Here is a 20,824-nt window from a genome sequence, read left to right on the forward strand (position 1 = left end):
TGCCTTCCACATCCAGAGAAAGAACTATGGAATTGGATCACAGAATATTTTCTCTTATGTTTTGTTTTATTTTGTTTTTTCTCATGGTTTCTCCAATTCATTTTAAGTCTTCTATGCAACATAACTAATGTGAAAATGTGTTTAATAAGAAATGTGTGTGTAGAACCCATATAAGATTGGATGCTGTCTCAGGGTGATAGGAGGGAGGGTGGGGGAGAAAATCTAAGACTTTTGGAAGTGACTGTAGAAAACTGAAAGCAAATTAATAAATAAAAAATAAGCAACACCTCTAAAAAAAAGAAAAAGGTTAACAGAAACATTTTTAAAACTGCACAGAACAAAAGTTTAAGGAGAAAAAAAAGACAGCTTCAAAACTAAAGTGCAGAAATTGTTGTCTACCTAAAAAAAAGAATATGATAAATAAAAAATTTTTTAAAAGAAACATCACTTCAAAGAAGCTAAGATAGTTGAAATTAATAAAAATTAAGAAGAAATCAATAAAAATGTAAAATTTAGAGCATTATCAAGGAAAGCAAATTTATGGAAACTGCTCAAGTAATCAATAAGGGAAAAAAAGGACTTTGAAACAGAGGGTTGTTCAAAAAAAGTTTCTATTTAATTTGTGTCAACTAGTACTCTGTAAATATTGCTTGCAAAGGTCTTATACTTACAGGAGAGATAAAAATTTTAAGATTCTATTTACTAAAATACCTACAATTCTCCAGTTCCTCTTGATATAGTTCTTGAATGTTACTGAGGCACACACTTTGATGACATTATCTTGAGACTTCTCCAGCAATGTTAAAAGCAATAACGGGTAATTCTGATTTCCTTCAACAGACTCGAGAAATTTCTCAGCTGTAAAATAATATCATTTTTAGGGAACATCAAATAATCTTTATTAAATATCAAAATCCTTTCATTTTAAGTAGATGAAAAACACAGAAATTTCAAAATTAAGAAAATCTAATTAAACCCACCTAGCTCAGATGTTAAGGTGTTCTTAAGGTACCCAAAAACTTCAAATGTTAAGAGCATTGCCTCCATTCTAGTTTTCCTTTGTAACTCAAGATAAATCTATTAGGCCCTATTTTTTCTCATGCATAAAATGAAGGGAATGGACCACACCATATGTATTTTAATATGTATCACCTCCTTTCATCCTTAAAGCAACACAACGGGGTAGATATTTTCATCCTAGTTTTAGAGATGAAAAATAAGCAAAGTAAAGGGAATTTTGGTAAAAATCATAAGCAAATAAGTTGCAAAGCTGGAACTAGAACACTTGTTGAGTTGTTTCAGTTATGTCCAACTTTTTTGAGTTTTCTTGGCAAAGATACCAAAGTGGTTTGCCATTTCCTTCTCCAGCTCACTTTTCAGAAGAGGAAACTAAGGCAAATAGAGTTAAATGATTTGCCCAGGTTCACACAGCTAGTCAATGTCTGTGGCCATATTTGAACTCAGGAAGATTATTCTTCCTGACTTCAGACCTGGCACTCCATTCACTGAGCTACCTGGCTGCCCTAGAACACCTAGCTGTAGTCTAGTCACCAACCTGAGATTAGAATACAAGTTATGACTTTTAGTCCCACATTCTTTCTGCTACCCCATGTTGGCAATCTATGGTCTCTAATTTGCTTTCCAGATATAAAATACTGCATTTATCACCCATGAATTTACCTAAATCCTTTTTGAATCTGTATCTTTTCACTTCACTTGAAGTAAAGAGTTGCTTAATTTCTTTTTTCTTGTCCATACTGTAAAGCAACACGTTCTTTAATTTCTACTATCTTCCAAATTTTAAGGTTTTCTTTTTATAGTATTCAAAGATTTGCTTTAAAAAGGCTGTATTCTTTCTTATCTAAAACATTAATGACCTTTGAGAAATCAATTTATGTGTCTCAATTCTTTCAGGGTTTATACATACCTTTCTACTGCCCTTACATTTCTTAAATGAATCTTCCCCTCCTGCTCATTTAAATATGCCCTTCTTTCCATCCTCTCAATTTTCACTATATTTTTCTCCAGGTATGATGATCAAAAATAGGAAGGGTATACCAGGTCAGATAATCCCACTAAGTACTAGACTTCAAGTAATGCCAGATTACAACTTCAATTACTTCCTTCCTCATACATTACCTTGAACATGCCCACAAGGAAATTTATGTGATACTTTTTTCACCCCTTTACAAAACCACCAAAAGAGTTGTGACATATATTTCTCTCATCTTAGCATTTTTATTACTCAAGAAGAGTGTAAAAACAATTGAAAATTTGGAGATTTCACTGTGTTTTCTCCTCCAAACCACTTAGAATGTAAATCCAGTTCCTATAAAATATTCTGGATAAATTCTCTATGTGGAGAAGTATCAGTTGACTCCTATTCTTTATTTTCTATAAGACAATTCCCTAACTAGGGCAAAATATTACCTAATGCTTTAGTGTATTGTACTCATATAAATATTTAACAGTTAAAAATATACATCAGGTATGTTCCTCCTCTTAAAAACTACAAAGCCTTAAATTTTATTATATATGCCACCAACTAGCCAGTCTACACATCAATAATTCCCTTATAAATCCAGGGACAACCTCAAAAGCAAGTTGGAAGAAAAGCAAATTATGTATTATTGTATTATATTATGTAAAATGGATTATACTATTTGGACTTCTAATATTTCTAATAGATATTAGATAAATTTAGTAGGAAATATTCAATTACTGTTTTCAAAAAGTTTGAGCCTTAAAACAAGTGTATTACATTCAATACAAGCTTAGAAATTGGCAACCCTATTCTATTTGATTCCCACACTTCAACAGAAATTTAATAACTTGCTTTTAAGTTAAAGTTAATAGAAATTCATTCTGTGCCATTCTGTCCATTCTTGAAATGGACAAGTTTTAACCTAGGAATCAAAAAAAATCAAGAAGAGCAAAACACCACTAATAAAGACACAGTTTTAGATTTAACCCTAACATCTTTTCAATTCAAAGATCCTACAATCAAAAATTAACTACTGAAAATGAAAATAAAAATTAAAGGTAATAAGCAGACAATCAGGCTTCACTCAATAATAATGACTGAAAGAAAAATCAATATTGGGCTGACACTCGAAAGTGAAGTGGATTGAATTAAGTGCTTTTTCCATTTGTTCTTTAGGGGAAAAAATTCAGCATATTACTTTACCTGGACGTCTGATAGTAGGATCAGGATCAAGTGTTTTCTTTAAATACTCTGTTAGAGTTTGCAAATTTGCATCACTTAGTTCCATTGTAACAGAACCTAAAATACAAAAGAAGTATGAGTAATTTATCAAGTAATTGTGCTATAATTTCATTAATAAGAAGATCCATTCACAATCAAAAGAAATCTTAAAAGTCAAGTCCAAACCTTTCAGTTTACAAATGAGACCCCCCCCAAAATTAAGTGACTTAGGTTAGTTTCAAAGGGAAAAGTAGCAGATCCATGTTCAAAACCCAGTTCCCTGACAAATCTACCACATCAGGCTACTTGAACATGATATATCCCTTCTCGTATATATTAACCTGTTATGTGTGGGGTATAAGTTAATTAAGAAAGGAACTCCAGGAGTTGGACTTTAAGGTAAGAATGATTATCCTGACAGATGAAAACAAAAGTATATCGGAATAAGGAAAGGTGTGGGAAAACATAAGAAAAGAGCAGATGAAGAAAAAGAAGAGCAAAAAGAAATTTTATTTAAATCCCAAAAGATAGAGATAAGCAGAATAGGGTGACAGCATAACTATGTTGGTTCTCTCAAAGACCATGGAGAACAATTAATAAGGAAATGTTATGTGGTAGATGATATTCTGAAGTTGGGGGTCAATACAAAACTAAATAGTTCTGAAGTTTTTTCCTAAAATAACCAGAATATAAAATAAATTCAGATAAATCATCAGCATTTCAGCATATTATGAACAAAACTAAGAAGGAATAGAAATTTCATGTAAAATATTTGTGGTATGAATACAAAATAAAAGTTTTATAAATACAACTACAAAATCCTGCTTATGGAAATAAAGATAGATTTAAATAATTGGAGAAATGTTCATTTTTCCTGGGTAGACTGAATCAATATAATAAAAATTACAACGGGAAAGAATTTTTGCATCTAGTATCTGTGATAAAGATCTCATTTCTTTTTTTTTTAATTTATTTTTATTTTTAATGTTTTACAATCACTACCATAAAACTTAGATTTTTCCCCCCCATACCCCCCAACACCCCCCTCCCTCCCCAAGAGAGCATACAATTCTATATAGGATCTACACATACATTCCTATTGAATACATTTTCACTATAATCATGCTGTGCAGACGAACTAAAATAAATACATGCATGCACGCACGCACATGCACACACAAATGATCTGCTACATACTGCGAATGAATTCCATAGTTCTTTCTCTGAGTGTGGAAAGCATTTTGCCTTAGAAGACCATTGGGAATTTTTTTTAAGTTCTTGTGGTGTTACAAAGTTCCAAATCTACCAGAAAACCTCTCGCACACTGTGGTCATTGCTGTGCACAAAGTTTTCCTGGTTCTACTCCTTTCGTTCAGCATCAGATCATATAAGTCCTTCCAGGCCTCTCTGAAGTCTTCTTGTTCATTATTTCTTATGTCACAATAGTACTCCATTACATTCATATACCATAATTTATCCAGCTATTCCCCAATTGATGGGCATCCCCTTGATTTCCAGTTTTTGGCAACTACAAAGAGTGCTGCTATAAATAGTTTTGTACATGTGGGACCCTTTCCCCTTTTTATGATCTCTTGGGAATACAGTCCTAGAAGTGATATTGCTGGGTCAAAGGGTTGTGCACATTTTTGTAGCCCCTTGGGCATAGTTCCAAATTGCTTTCCAGAATGGTTGGATGAGCTCACAGCTCCACCAACAATGAATTAATGTTCCAACTCTCCCACATCCTCTCCAACATTTATCATTTTCCTGTTCTGTCATGTTTGCCAATCTAATAGGTATGATGTGGTACGTCAGAGTTGTTTTGATTTGCATCTCTCTAATCAGTAGTGATTTAGAGCATCTTTTCATATGACTATAGATATCTTTAATTTCTTCCTCTGAAAACTGCCTGCTCATATCCTTCGACCATTTATCAATTGGGGAATGACTTGTATTGCTGTACATTTGACTCAGTTTTCTATATATTCTAGAAATGTAAAGGCCTCATTTCTGAAGTATATAGAGAACTGAGTCAAATGTACAAGAATACAAGTCATTCTCAAATTGATTAAATGGTCAAAGAATATGAACAGGCAGTTTTCAGAGGAAGAAATTAAAGCTATTTATAGTCATATGAAAAGATGCTCTAAATCACTACTGATTAGAGAGTATCATTCAGAAACTATACTCCTTTCACATTCATGTTCATAATGTCATCCAGTCTTTGAGCTGAAATGAAACTGAGCAATCCTCCAATCCAGCATCTTCATTTAACAAATGAGGACCATGAACTACAGAGGAAGAAATAGGTCTTAGCTAACATCACAAAGCCAGTATGAAAAAAGACAAGACTAGAACCCAAGTCTTCTGACTTCCCATCCAGGATTCTTTCTAACATGACCTAATACCAATCTCTCTATATATTTTTCCCTATTATCAAAGAATTTGCTTATAATTGATTAAAAATTAGTAACTCATCAAAAGTTCTACAGAATCTTTTGGTAGTAACAGAATAAAATAGGTAGGGAACTGGATTCCATGGAGGTTCTTTGTCCCGCCAAAGTGGTTCTAGGCCAGAAAAAGCTTAAGAATCTCTGTTCTGGACCAAGTTAAAAAGATTTACTTTTTCAGAACATTTAAACCAATCCACCAATTAACAAATATTTCTTAGGTGCTGGAGTTACCAAGGCAAAAATTAAAGGTTTTCTCCTCAAGGGGCTTACTTTCGAGACAACATGTACATATATAAATATATAGAAAATAAATACCAGGTCAGTGGGGAGGTACATGGGACTAGCAATTGGGGAAATACGGAAAGCTTCCATGTAGAATGTGGCACCTGAGCAAAACCTTGAAGGGAACCAAACCTAGAGGTAGAAGTAAGAGTGTATTCCAAGCATGGAAGAACACTAGTACAATGGCATATAGACAGGAGATAGAATAAATGTTAGGTGTGAGAAACACAAAGGAATTCAGTTGTAAAGTATGAGGGGAAGACAATAATATTTACTAAGAGTAGAAAGGTTAAGTTGGGGCCTGTTTGTGAAGGGCTTTAAATGCCAGAAAAATTTGTATTCGATACTAGAAGGAATCACTGGAACTCATTAAGTGGGGAAGTGACAAGGTTAGATCTATGTCTTAGGAATTTCCCTTTGGTGGCTGTGTGGAGAATGGATAGGAAGAGAGATCTGAGGCCGGGAAACCAATTACCAGACTAGAAAGAGTGACTAGGACCAAAAACTATTCAAGGGATGATAGAGTGAGTGATGATAAAAGGACAGAAGCAAGAGAGTTTGAGGTAGTAATGAAGAAAATTGGTAAATAACTGGCTATGTGGAGTGCAATAAAATGAGAAGTCCAGGATAATACTGAGGTTGTCACTGTGGGAGACTGAATGAATGGTGATGCCTCTACATCACTGCCAAGGAACTTCCTGTGCTTCAGGTGGGCACTTTTAAAGCTTTGAAGTTTTTACAGACCATGCAGCATCAAATCAGTGTTAGAAGAAGAGCCTAAAATTGTAGAAGGAACAAAGGCTCTAGGTATTGTTATGTGAAACTAATCATATAGAAGAATTTCACAGAAGGGAGCCTGATGGATTTTTGGGGAGGTGAAACTTCCTGGCTTTTATGATGTTTAAATTTGAGGGTAAGAGGGTAGAGAATCACCTCCAATTACCCTCTCACCTAGTCCTACGAGTGGACCTTTAAAAACACCACTGTGGATATGTGACAGGGTTAGATCTTGGTGTGCTAGGAAACTGTTCTTGAATCTGCTCTTTTGTTTAATAGATACACCTACTACACACCTATGGTTCTAGTCTCATCATGTCTGCCTCTGAATTCAGAGGAGAATGGAACAACTTATATGAACTGATGCAGAAGGAATTAAACAGAACCAGGAAAACTACATTCACAATAGTCACAAAAACAGAACTGGAAAGAACAACTGAAATAAACTGAACATCGTGATTGTAACAACCAAATTTGTCCATAAAAATAAGGAAATATGGGTATAGAATACAGCCTATACTGTTAGACTTGGCTGACATATTAGTTTTTCTGAAATGTTTTTTTCCCCTCCTCTTTTTGTTACAAGTGATAGCTCAATGGGTAGAGAAAGGAGAAAAAGATGCATGTATATATCACACAAATGAAAATGAAAGCAATGTTAAAAACAAAAGATATCAGTAAAAACTAAACATTTTAAACAAAAAGAACTCCCCAAAATTTTCTAGGGCTATCTTTATAAGAAGCAATAAAATGGGCTTTAGTTCTATTTTTAAAATAATTTTCATTTGTTTAACACTACAAGACACACCTAATACATTTGAGATACCTCACCAAAAGAAAGATTGCCCTCTAGACAGTCGGAATGACATGACATTTAATCTAAACATGATTAAATGAGGTAACCTATATAAAGGTAGTTGGAAAACACTAAGGCACTATACAAACATAATGAACATTTATGACACCTGAAATCAGAAGCATTTTTAATCTCCTATCAATTTTAGGCTTAAAGCAAAGGCAGAACCAGAAAAACAGAGGAACTTAATTCATCAGGAAGAATAAAAGTTTAAGAATTTCAAGGGAAATAAATCAAATTAATAAATTAATAAATATTAATGAAGCATCTATTGAGTACTGGACACTGTGTTGAGTCTAGTAAAAAGTAGAATGAAAGAAAGCCTAATACCAGATCTCAATAACACTTCAAAGCAGTGATAATAGAAACAATCTGATACTGGTTAAAGAGTAAAGAGGTCTACAGTGGAACAAATTAGTTACACAAGAAATTAGAAGCAAACAAACATGGTGCTATACTGTTTGATAAACCCAAAGACTCCACAACTACTGGGGCAAGAACTCACAATTGAACAAAAACTGCCAGGAAAACTGAAAAGTAATTGGACAGAAATTAGTTTTATTAATATCTCACTATACAAACCAAAGTTAACTTCCAAATGCATACATGACTTGGATATAAAAAAATCAAATCATAAACAATTAGAGGAACAAAGAAGGAAACACTTATAGTGAGAAAGTTCATGACCAAACAAGAATCATAGAAAATAAAATGGACAGTTTTGAGACCCTAAAATTGAAAAGGTCTGGGCAGAAACAAAATTAATAGTTAGGATTTGAAAAGAATTAACTGGGAAATCTTTACCATAGGTTTATCCATCAGTTAACAAGAATTTATTAAGCATTCACTGTGTACCAGGTACTGTACTAAATGTTGGAAACACAAACAAAAAGAAAGGTAGTCCCTATCCTCAAGGAGTATACATTCTAACATGGAATGCTTAAAGGAAGGGAAAGGCATAAAAGGAAGCTGAAAGGGGCCGGGGATGGACAGGACACACCCTGATATCTAAGATGTCTGAGTCAAAGATAGAAGAGTAATTATCGTTACCCAACAGATAAATGGCTAAAGGCTAGGAACCAACAGTTCTCAAAAGAATAAATTAAGCAACCAAGAGCCAAATGAAAACAATGCTCCAAATAACGGACAATTAGAGAAATTAAAATAAAAATAACTTTGAGATTCCAGCTTCCAACCATTAGATTAACAAAAAAAATAAAAGAAAAAGTCAATTTTTTTAGAGACTGAGAAAAATAAACACAATAATCCAAAGTTGACAAACAGCGAATTGATCCAGCCACTCTGAAAAGTATTTTGGAACTATACACCAAAATTCACTGAACTATGCCCTTTGACCCAACAATAATACTACTGGGAATTAAAGCTCCAAAGAGTTCAGAGAAAGAGTCCATTTGCACAAAAATGTTTATAGTAATTCTTTTTGCAATGGCAAAGAAATAAAAACTAAAGAAAGGATCAATAGGGAAGAATGAACAGATTATGGCATATGAATGTAATGGAATATTATTGCTCCATAAGAAATAATGAAAGGGACAATTTCAGACAAACCTGGAAAAACTTGTATAGACAGATGCAGAGTGGACATGAGCACAACAATTTATATAGTCACAAAAACATTGTAAAGAAAAACAACTAAAAAACTAAGAACTCTGATCAATGTAATGACTAAGTTCATTCCAGAAGACTTTTGATGAAACATACTGCCCACCCTCTGATCGTGACAGGATGAATTCCCAGCACAGAATGAGATATGCTTTTGGACATGGCTAATATAAGGATTAGTTTTATTTAATGATGCAATTTGATTTTTAAAAATGGTTTCCTTTTCTTTCTTTCAATGGGGTGGGGGGTGCTGAGGAGGAGGTGTGAAGGAGAGGTAGATTAGATTATCAATACCCAAAATGGAAAAGAAAAAAGGGGTCATGAAGTTTTTTGAACGCATAAAAAAGAATAAAAGGAAGATTAGTAGTAAACATAGACAAGCAGGATAGTTTTGAAAATAACAAGTTGGGCAGTCTTTAGATGAAGAAATCAAAGCTATAGTCATACGAAGAAATGCTCTATGTCACTACTGAATAGAGAGATGTAAATTAAAACAACTCTGAGGTACCACCTCACACCTATCAGACTGGCTAATATGACAGCAAAGGAAAATGATAAATGTTGGAGAAGATGTGAGAAAATTGGGACACTAATAGATTGTTGGTGGAGTTGTGAACTGAATCAACCATTCTGGAGAGCAATTTGCAACTATGCCCAAAGAGCAATCAAACTGCACATCTTTTGATCTAGCAATCTAGGTCTGGATCCCAAACAGATTGGGGTAAGGTGCCTTCTCAGATTTTTCTTTGAGGTCATTACAATTATAATTTCTCAGATTGGCTAACATGACAAAACAGGAAAATAACTGTTGGAGATGGTGCAGGAAAATTGGAACACTAATGCATTGTTAAGAGTTATGAACTGATCCAACCATTCTGGGGAACAATTTGGAACTACACTCAAAGGGCTATAAAACTGTGCATACCCTTAGGTTTGTAACCCAAAGAAATCATAAAAACAGGAATAGCAGCTCTTTTTGTGGTGGCAAAGAACTGGAAACTAATGGGATGTCTTATGTTTGTCCTTCATTCTCGAAGTGGACCTTGACATCAAGATGATGACATGACTTGCAGTTGACTGATTTGAGTGAGGGAGGGCTGTGCAAGGTCACCAACCTCATTTTCTTCTCCTGAGCCATCTGAGTCCAGTGGCATGATATTCATCAGGACAACTAGACATGGCCCAGGATGCAATGTGAGACCCTAGCCCTTTCAGGCTTAAGGTTGTGGTATATTAATGTAATGAAATACTACTGTACTACAAGAAATAACGAGCAGGAAGATTTCAAAAAAACCTGAAAAGACTTACATGAACTGATGGTAAGTAAAGTGAACAGAACCAGGAGAACATCATACACAGTAACAATGTTTAACGACCAATTAAAATTGACTGAGCTCTTCTCAGCAATACAATGATCCAAGACAATTCCAAAAGACTTATGGAGGAAAATATAATCCATATCTAAAGAAAGAATTGATGGAGTCGGAATACAGATTGAAGTATACTATTTTCACTTTATTTTTTCGAAGTTTTTTTCCTTCTGTTACTTCTTTTACAACATGACTAATACAGAAATGTTTTACAAGTGTACATATATAACCTTCATCAAACTGCTTACTGTCTTAGGGAGAAGGGAAAGAAAATAAGGAGGAAGAAAAATTTAGAACTCAGAATCTTATAAAAAAAAATGACTGCTGAGGGTGGAGCCAAGATGGTGGAGTAGAAGGACAGACGGGTAAAAGTTCTCCCTCAAAGCCCATAAAATGCCTGTAAAAAATGACTCTAAACAAATTCTAGGGCAGCACAAGCCACAAAATGGCAGTGAAAGAGATTTCCAGCCCAACATAGCTGGGAAGACCAAAAGGAAAAGTCTGTTGCACCAGGCTCTGAGCAGAGCGCAGCCCAGCCTTGGCTGTGACTCAGAAGGGACAAGATCCCAGCAAGCCTCAAGGGATGGAATCCCAGGCAGAAACTGTGGTTCCCAGATTGCTCAACCCATAAATGCCAAAGACAGCTTCAAAGGTCAGTGAGAAAGCTCTTTCACCTGCGTGAAAAGGGAACTTGGTCTGGACCCACCAGCAGCAGCAACTGGAGCAGCAGCATTGATTTTTGGAGGCCTTCACCTAAAGACTCTGAGGGAACTGAGCTGCTGATCTGGATCTCAGCACTGAGTGGCGGCCCTGGGGAGAGGAGGAGTTCTGGTGTGGTGGAGGTTCTGCACAGGGAATTCTACCAGCAGATCCTGGGCAGAAGAACGTGCTCCCAGATCAGTGCGCAGGCCAGGAGAGGATTTTGCCACCTTGGAGGAACTGAAAACTTACAAGTCCGTACCTTATACCCTCCTCTTGACAAGACTCAAAAGTCAAGTAACTGGCTGGAAAATGCCCGAAAAGGGGAAAAAAAAAATAAGACTACAGAAGGTTACTTTCTTGGTGAACAAGTATTTTCTTACATCCATTCCGATGAGGAAGAACCATGTATACCATTAAGGAAAGACATAAAAGTCAAGATTTCTGCATCCAAAACCTTCAAAATAAATATGCAATGGTCTCAGGTCATGGAAGAGTTCATAAAGGATTTTGAAAAATCAAGTAAGAGAAATGGAGGAAAAATTGGGAAGAGAAATAAGAGCGATGCAAGAAAATCATGAAAAGTAATGCGGAAAAAAATAACACCCTTAAAAACAGGCTAACTCAAATGGCAAAAAAGGTCCAAAAAGTCAATGAGGAGAAGAATGCTTTAAAAAACAGAATTAGCCAAATGGAAAAGGAAGTTCAAAAGCTCACAGAAGAAAATAGTTCTTTAAAAATCAGAATGGAGTAGATGGAAGCTAATGACTTTATGAGAAACCAAGAAATCACAAAACAAAACCCAAAGAATGAAAAAATAAAAGACAATGTGAAATATCTCACTGGAAAAACAACTGACCTGGAAAATAGATCCAGGAGAGACAATTTAAAAATTATGGGACTATCTGAAAGCCATGATCAAAAAAAGAGCCTAGACATCATCTTTCATGAAATTATCAAGGAAAACTGTCCTGATATTCTAGAACCGGAGGGTAAAATAAATATTGAAAGAATCCACTGATCACCTCCTGAAAGGGATCTAAAAAGATAAACTCCTAGGAAAATAGTAGCCAATTCCAGAGTTCCCAAGTCAAAGAGAAAATATTGCAAGCAGTTAGAAAGAAACAATTCAAGTAGTGTAGAAATATAATCAGGATAACACAAGATCCAGCAGCTTCGACATTAAGATACCAAAGGGATAAAATATGATATTCCAGAAGTCAAAGAAATTAGGATTAAAACCAAGAATCACCTATCCAGCAAAACTGAGTATAATACTTCAGGGGAAAAAATGGTCATTCAATGAAATAGAGGACCTTCAAGCATTCTTGATGAAAAGACTAGAGCTGAATAGAAAATCTGACTTCCAAACACAAGAGTTAAGAAAAGCATGAAAAGGTAAACAGGAAAGAGAAATCCTAAGGGACTTACTAAAGTTGAACTATTCATATTCCTACATGGAAAGATCATATTTGTAACTCTTGAAACTTTTCTCAGTATTTGGGTAGTTGGAGGGATTATACACAAATACACAGACAGAGGGCACAGGTTGAGTTGAACAGGAAAGGATATCTAAGTAAATAAAATTAAGAGGTGAGAGAGGAATATATTGGGAGGAGAAAGGGAGAAATGGAAAGGAGCAAACTATCTCTCATAAAAGACGCAAGAAAAAGCTTTTTCAATGGTAAAGGGGGAGATGAAGAGAAAAGGGGAGAGGGGAAGGAAAAAGGGGAGAGGCAGAGGGAAAAAGTGAAGCTTACTCTTATCACATTTGGCTTAAGGAGGGAATAACATGCTCACTCAACTTGGTATACAAATCTGTCTTACACAGGGAAGAAGGGAATAAATGGGGTGGGGGGGATGATAGAAGGGAGGGCAAATGGGAGGAGGGAGTAATTAAAAGTAAACACTTTAGGGAGGGACAAGGTCAAAAGAGAGAATAAAATAAATGGGGGGCAGGACAGGATGGAGGGAAATATAGTTACTCTTACACAACATGACTATTATGGAAGTCTTTTGCAAAGCTACACATGTATAGTTTATACTGAGTTGCTTGCCTTCTCAGCAGGGATGGGTGGGGAGGGAGGAAGGGAGAGAAGTTGGAACTGAAAGTTTTAGGAACAAATGTTGAAAAGTGTTTTTGTATGCAACTGAGAAATAAGAAATACAGGTAATGGGGTACAGAAATCTATCTTGCCCTACAAGAAAAGAGAAGATGGGGATAAGGGAAGGGAGGGGTATGATAGAAGGGAGGACAGATTTGGGGAAGGGGTAATCAGAATGCACAAATGTTTTGGGGTGGGAGGAAGGGAGAAAATCTGGAATTCAAAATTTTGTGGAAATGAATGTTGAAAACCAAAAATAAATAAATAAATGTTAAAAAAAGAAAAAATTGAATGCCAAAAATTATCTTTACATGTAATTGAAAAAATGAAATACAATTTAAAAAAAATAACATTGAATTTTCCTTTTTTGTCACATTAGCTAAACTGATAGGTGTGAGGTCATACCTTAGAATTGTTTTAATTTGCACCTCTCTATTCAATAGTGATTTAGAGCATTTCTTCATATGACTATAGCTTTCATTTCTTCATCTGACAACTGCCTAACATGTTATCATATTTAAAGAAAAAATGGGTGCTGATTCTCAGTGCTTTTTTATGTTTTTTCTCCCTTTTTTATTGCTTTATATGTGGAAATATCTTATTTAGCATTTGATAAACTGAAGATAAAATAAAAAGTAGCAACAACAAAACAATAAAAACTACATATATAACCAGAAGAACATTATACACAGTTAAAGCCACATTGTGTGATGACTAACTTTGATAGACTTGGCTCTTACCAGCAATGCAAGGTTCTAAGACAACTCCAAAAGACTCATGATGGAAAATGCTATCCACATCCAGAGAAAGAATTACGGAGTCTGATTTAAGACTTAAGCATACTATTTGCTCTTTATCTGTTTTGTTTCTTCTTTCTCATGATTCATTTCATTGGTTCTAATTCTTCTTTACAACATGACTAATGTGAAAATATGTTTAATGTGAATGTATGTGCAGAGCCTATATCAGATTGCATGCCACCGTGGGAAGGGAGAGAAAATGTAAAACTCAAAAGCTTATGAAACTGAATGTAGCAAACTAAAAATAAATATTTTTAAAAAGCTAAATGTGGAGAATTTATGATTATAATGACCTCAAAGAAATATCTGAGAAGGCACTTCATCCCACTTCTCTTGGCAGAAGTGAAGGGATATGTTATGGAACACTGTATTATGTTAGGTCTTTTCAAATCTTTGTTAGTTCTGCTAAATTATCATCCTCTCCTTACAGTGAGGAAAATGTGAGTAAAAATTAATTATCGATAAAAATTTATTTTTTAAAAAAGGCAGTCATAAAATACCCATACTTTGACTTAGAGATCTCAGTGAACAAGAATGTCAAAGACAGGAAGATGCCATATATGCCAAAATATTTACAGCAGCACTTTTCGTTGTAGCAAAAAACTAGAAATGGGGAGGGAATGGATGAACAAATTATAATACATAAATGTAAAAGAATGTGAAAACAGAGAAGTATGAGAATTTATGTGAAATGATGCCAAGTTAAATAAGCACAACCATATAACTGCAACAATGTAAATGAAAAGAAAAAAATAAATAAATAAAATAAAATAATAAGTAATAATAATAAATAAAATAAATAATAAAATAAAATAAAATAAATAATAATAAAATAATATGATAAATATAATAAATAAATAACATAATAAAAATAAATAAAATGAAAGCTGTCTAATTATAATGTCCAACCCAGGTCCTAAAGAAATGAGAAAATAGATTTCCCTCCCTTCACTGGAGAGATGGTTGATTAATTTTACAGGACTGTGATGTGTTTTCCCCCCCATTCTAAGGGGAGGAATATTTGGGGATAATGTAAAAAAGTATTTGGAGATAGGAGCAAAAATATCAATAAAAATTGTATTAAAAAAAGATTTAGTGTCACCATGCTTTTCTCACACACTGAACTTTTCAGGAAAGCACTGAAGTTAAGTCAAATTAATCAATAACTCATTGGATTTTGAGCCTCTAGACATCAAGGGTACTAGATTCCCTGAAGTAACCAGGTCTGAGAGATCATAAGTATTTGCTCCAAGTGTAATATCTTATAGGCATGCTAGATCCCCATCATTTTGGGATGAAGCTACAGGTACTGAATATGAGTTCATATCTCAATACTAGGTATTCACTGATCCAGATGCCCAGAGAAGGTATCTAGGCATCTGCTGATTCCATTTACCTGACAACCACAATCCCCAGCTCTCTACTGTTTGGAGCAACAAAAGCTTGGAATCAAGTCCCTAACTCCAGGATAACACCTTGTTCAGTCAATTTAAGTTATTCCCTACTCTACAGATGGAAAACTTCCACTTCAGGCTTCCCTTACCCTATCTGAGTTGATGACTTTCAACACAAAAATCCTTTCGCCCTGCTATATACATATCCATCTCAGTCCTACCCCTTTTCCTTGTCTTTCCCTTCCATTGTCCTTATGTTCCATTGTGCCCTTTATCATTAACAAACTACAGCACTGCTCAAGTCTTCATCTCACATTCTATCTTATAGAAGTAACCACAGAAACTTGGTTCTTTCCAAAAGATAACGTATCCCTGGCTACTCGCAGAACTCAATACTCCTCTTATGTTCCACAACACACAAAAAGGAATATAAGCATACTTCTTTCCTCTCACTGCTATTTCTATACCTTTTCTTACCATCAAAAACTTGTTTTTCTTTGCCTTTCACTTCATCTATCTATACTATCTAGTTCAGATCCCTGTACAGTTTGAAACTCACAGTCTTCCTCTCCATCTCAACCCTTGTCCAAAACTCTGGGACCTCAATATATAAACTGTCTCCTCAAACATCTTGGCTACGTAGTAAATCAACGACCCCAAATCTTATAACCTCTAACTTAACTCTATTTCAGCCACCCAAAAAGATAGTAACATCTTAGATTTACCTATCACACATAAATATACTACCTTCAGTATCTTGAACTCTGAAATTCCTCTGTTTATTACTGCCTATCTTCCTATCTGTCTCTACTTTACTCCCCCCAAACCTACTTCTTATCCTTATTATTATGCCTTTAGTCTCTCCTTATCTCCTTGTTTTCTCAATAAATCACCCATGCACTAGGCTTACTTTCCTTCTTTCAGTCAGGCTTGACCCTAAAATTGACCAATTCAAATTGACACTAGCTTCCTCCTAATGATACTTCTGTGCCTTGCCAAAGCCCAACTCTTGATTATATTCCCAAAGCTCAACTTCTTCATACCTTGTCAAGGAATGCCATTATGTAATCATGACAACTAGGTCCATTACATATTAAAGTTCTTTAATCTCAACTGAACCCATATGCTGCATGGCAGTCCTTTTATTCTCTCCTTATTCTCTATTACACCATCTGAAATGGTGTTCCCTGTTCTCCTCCCCTTCAAAAGAAGAGTTCTCATTCTACTTTACTCAGAAAATAGAAACTATCCTTTCTCCTCCTCAATGCATCTTAAAATGACTGCAGAAAGTCCTATTCCCATTTCTTCTGCTCCGTCTTTGAGGAAAATACAGTCACTCTCTTTGCCAAGGCCTGATCTTCTACTTCTGCCCTGGGATATCATCCTTCTGGTCTCTGGTTCTTGGACTAGTATCCTTAATCATTTTTTCATCTTCCATCATCTTCCAGTGGTCCTTATCCAGTTCAGTTTCTGCTTCTTAAAAACACCAAACAGAATGTTTCACTTTTATCTTTGAATTCACAAGACATAAGCTTTTTAAATTAAATGACTGTTGAATTAAATGACTAAGTTTCCAGCCTTGAAAAAAACTTTACTTGACCCTGCCACTTCTTAAATTGTCCTGTATCTCGCCTCCCTTTCACAGCTAAACATTTAGAAAAAGTCACCTACATTTACTTTCTCCCATTTCCTCACCTCTTTTCAACCCCTTCCAACCTGGCTTTTGATTTAGCATCTTTACTGAAACCCTATCTTAAAGGTCTTCAAGAATCACTAATTGATGAATCCAATGGTTATTTCTTACTCTCCATCCTATCTGACCCCTCAGCAGCCACAGACACTGCCAAACAGTCCTCTTCCTATATAGTCCTCTCTTGGCTTTTGTGATTCTACTCTCTGTTGGTTTTCATCCTACCAATCTGACTGATCTTAGTATCCTTGCTGGATCATTATAAACTCTTCCTCATTAAGCATGGACATCCCCGACAACATCCTGAGCCCTCTTCTCTATATTCTCTCAGGTGATTTCAACAACTCACATGGGTTCTGTTATCTCTATGCACATGACTCTCAAATCTTTACCTCCATCCTTTCCTATATCTCATATAGATGGTCTCACACTGCTAATCAATTACTAGTACAGTATGATTAAAAACCTCCCCATATTGCCTTTAGGATAAAAAAATTCAACTAGTTTTCAAACTCCTCCACAATTTAGCTCCTATGTACCATCCCAGACTTACTATTATTTATCTCTACTCCAGTCTACTTGGTTGTTTCCCAAACTCAAAATTCTATTATCCGTGCTGAGAATACATTCACTCTTTTACTTCCGTGACCTCTCAAAACTTGCCTTCTCAAGACTCAGAGGTAGAGAAAGCAGTCAGGTGAACTCTCTTAATATTTCCCTCCAAACAACTTTAAATAATGTCTCAAATGGAATTTTGGAGTGGCAGAACCAACAAAAGATCACATTCTTCCAGCCCAAGACAACATGGGAGGTAAAAAAGAGATCTGTGACATGTTAGGATGACATAAAAAAAAAAAATCAATGAATAGGTGAGAAAGAGGGATGCCCTGGGAAAAGAGGGAGGAGACTGGAAGAATGGGGGAAATTATCTTCCATAAAAGAGGAGAACAATGAAGAGCTTCTACAGTAGAGAGGAAAATGATGAAGGGGCAGGCAATACTTGAACCTTACATCTAAATTGGTTCAAAGAATATATATACTTAAATGGAAATAAAAATCTATCTTACCCTATATGCAAGTAGTATGAGGAGGATCAGAAGCAAAACAGACTTTAGAGGGACAGGACAAAAGAGAGAAGGATAAACAGAAGAAAATAGGATGCTGGGAAATGCATTTAGTAATCATAACTGTGAATGGGAATGGGATGAACTCACTCATAAAACAGAAGCAGAGAGAAGAATGTATTAGAAACCAGAATTCAACAATATGTTGCTTACAAGAAACACACCTGAAACTGAGACACACACACTTAAAATAAGGGGCTAGACCAGAATCTATTATGCTTCAGCTGAAGTAAAAAAGGCAGGGGTAGCAATCATGCTCTCAGACAAAGAAAAGCAAAAACAGACCTAATTTAAAAAGGAAAAGCAAGTAAACTGCATTTTGTAGAAGGAACCATACATATCAATACTAAACACAAATTGACCAAATGGCATAGTATCAGGAAAAGTTAAATGAATCACAGAAAGAAACAGACAGTTATAATAGCTGGGGACTTCAACCTTCTCCCCTCAGAGCTACATAAACTTAATAAAAAAGAAATCAAGGAAATGAAGAGAATCTTAGACAAGTTAGACACAATAGATCTCCATCCACTCCTGCTACACCTCATACTATCTTAATGTATTTATTTATCTGTACATTTTGTATCTCTACAACAAGTAAATTCCTTGGAAGTAAAAGAGTTTTTTGGTATTCCTAACACAGTGCATAAACATTTGTTGAACTGAAACTCCCACCAACACACATTAGTGCTAAAAATAAGTAAATTAAATATTCTCCCCCATCCAAGAAAATTCCAACATTTTTCTGTTGGATCATTGTTTGAAACCTCTAATTTCCCTAAATTAAAAAAAAATTATTTTAAAAATGATTTTAGAACCAGTAAGTCATAAAGCAAAGGATAAAAGAAATTTAACACTGAGATTTTTTGAAACCAATAGTGTATACACTTTCCCCTGTAAATTTACAATTTAATGGATGACTCTAATTTCAGACTCACGAAATATGAAAGAAAGGATACCCTAAAATAAAGGCTTAAGGACAAGAGTTAACCAATGTAACCATTACTTTGGGCAGTTTATCACTCCCAAAGACTTAAGACTTTAGATGTTCCTATATCCAAACAGGCTACTCTAATCCGAAGCAGAGAACGGATTTCCCCACGCGATAAGGATTCCCCATTAGACGGTTTATCTATAAACCTTTCTATCCGCAAAGGATGCTGAAAGACCATTAACTTGGGAGGAAAATTGGTATTATTCCCCTGAATTGGGGGTGGGGAAAAAGGAAACCGAGAAAAAGAAAGGCATATGGAAAAATCTGGCAATGAGGAAGGTTAAGTAACAGAAAGGGCCCTGATCATTAGGAAGGGAGCCGACCACAGCACCCCCCCCACCAAAAAGGAAAGAATAAAGAAGTCCTGTCCCCCTCCTCCCAGTCCCCTCTATTTATAGCCTAGAGGGGAAAAGATGCCAAGTAAAAGATATATCTATGTACCTCCTGGAGGCGATAGAGCACTCCTGCCTCACCCCAAAGATCCCACTGAATTTAATGATGAGAATTCCGAGAAACTGCTAAAGATAACAATCTCATCGTAGAGAGAAAAAAAGCCCCAAGCCGCCCGCGGCCGAGCCCCAGCAGAAGAGGATAGCCAACACACACCACTGGGGAAAGGCGAATCCCTCATGCTTAGGGCTTCCCTCTCCACCTTAACCTGCTCGAGTGAGACGGACGTGAACTGCGAGCCAATCACAACCAAGTACCCTCGCAGCGAAGAACCGCCTCAGCCAATGAACTAGGCGATGGGGGAAAGGGGCGGGCACCCCGTCGCGATCACGCTAGGCCGAGTCTCAGCTTTTCCCGGCCCCCACAGGCCCAGCGTCCACCCCGTCTCGGCCTAAGGGCGCGGGCGCCGCGGGAACAAGGGCAGCGGCTCCCGCGGAAGTGGATGAGGGCAGGGGAAAGAGATCACGGGGGAAGGAAGCAGTCAGAAGGGCGACCCCACCATCCGCCTTCGCCTCACCACGGTGCGGCGCGGCCCCCAGTTCCCGGCGGCCACAACCGGGCCCCCAAGGGGAATGACGGGAACCTGGACCAGCTAGCCGGACCCAACTCAGCCCCGCTTCTTTCCTTACCTCTTAGTAACACGGGAAAGGAGAAGAGGATGCCCGGCGTTAGACAGTACCCAGCTATGCCGCTCCAGCTGCGGCACCGCCTCACATTCAAACCCCGGCAAAATGGCGCGGTGGCGCGGCGGAGACCAGTGCGCAGGCGCGGGGGCGACCAGCAAGGGGGCGGGCTCCAGAACGACACTGATCCTGCCCACGAAGGGTACAACCAATCCGCTGCCCGAAGTCTGGATCTGGCTCCTCCCACTCACCCGACGCTTGGCGTTCCCCCTCCCCCCTCCCGGGTATCCTCGGGAATTAGAGAATTTTGCAAAGTAAAATAGCTAGAATGCTCTAGAGTAGTAGGACCTTGGGGTTTAGAGGTCATTTAATCCAAGCA

The 20,824-nt window shown here is 36.5% G+C and overlaps 1 protein-coding gene across 1 annotated transcript in view; it reads right to left on the minus strand.

The window, feature by feature from the left end:
• The window catches only part of CSE1L (chromosome segregation 1 like), a 57,622-nt gene extending 37,068 nt beyond the window's left edge, over positions 1–20,554 (minus strand). The window contains exons 1-3 of the mRNA XM_072633596.1: positions 20,452–20,554; positions 3,188–3,283; positions 716–858 (exon numbers count right to left, since the gene is read on the minus strand). Coding sequence (XP_072489697.1) covers positions 716–858; positions 3,188–3,272 — 228 coding nt within the window. The 5' untranslated portion in view covers positions 3,273–3,283; positions 20,452–20,554. The remainder of the gene's footprint in view (positions 1–715; positions 859–3,187; positions 3,284–20,451) is intronic.
• Positions 20,555–20,824: the final 270 nt, after the last annotated feature.

Source organism: Notamacropus eugenii, chromosome 1 (genome assembly GCF_028372415.1).
Source record: "Notamacropus eugenii isolate mMacEug1 chromosome 1, mMacEug1.pri_v2, whole genome shotgun sequence".
Lineage (NCBI taxonomy): Eukaryota > Metazoa > Chordata > Mammalia > Diprotodontia > Macropodidae > Notamacropus > Notamacropus eugenii.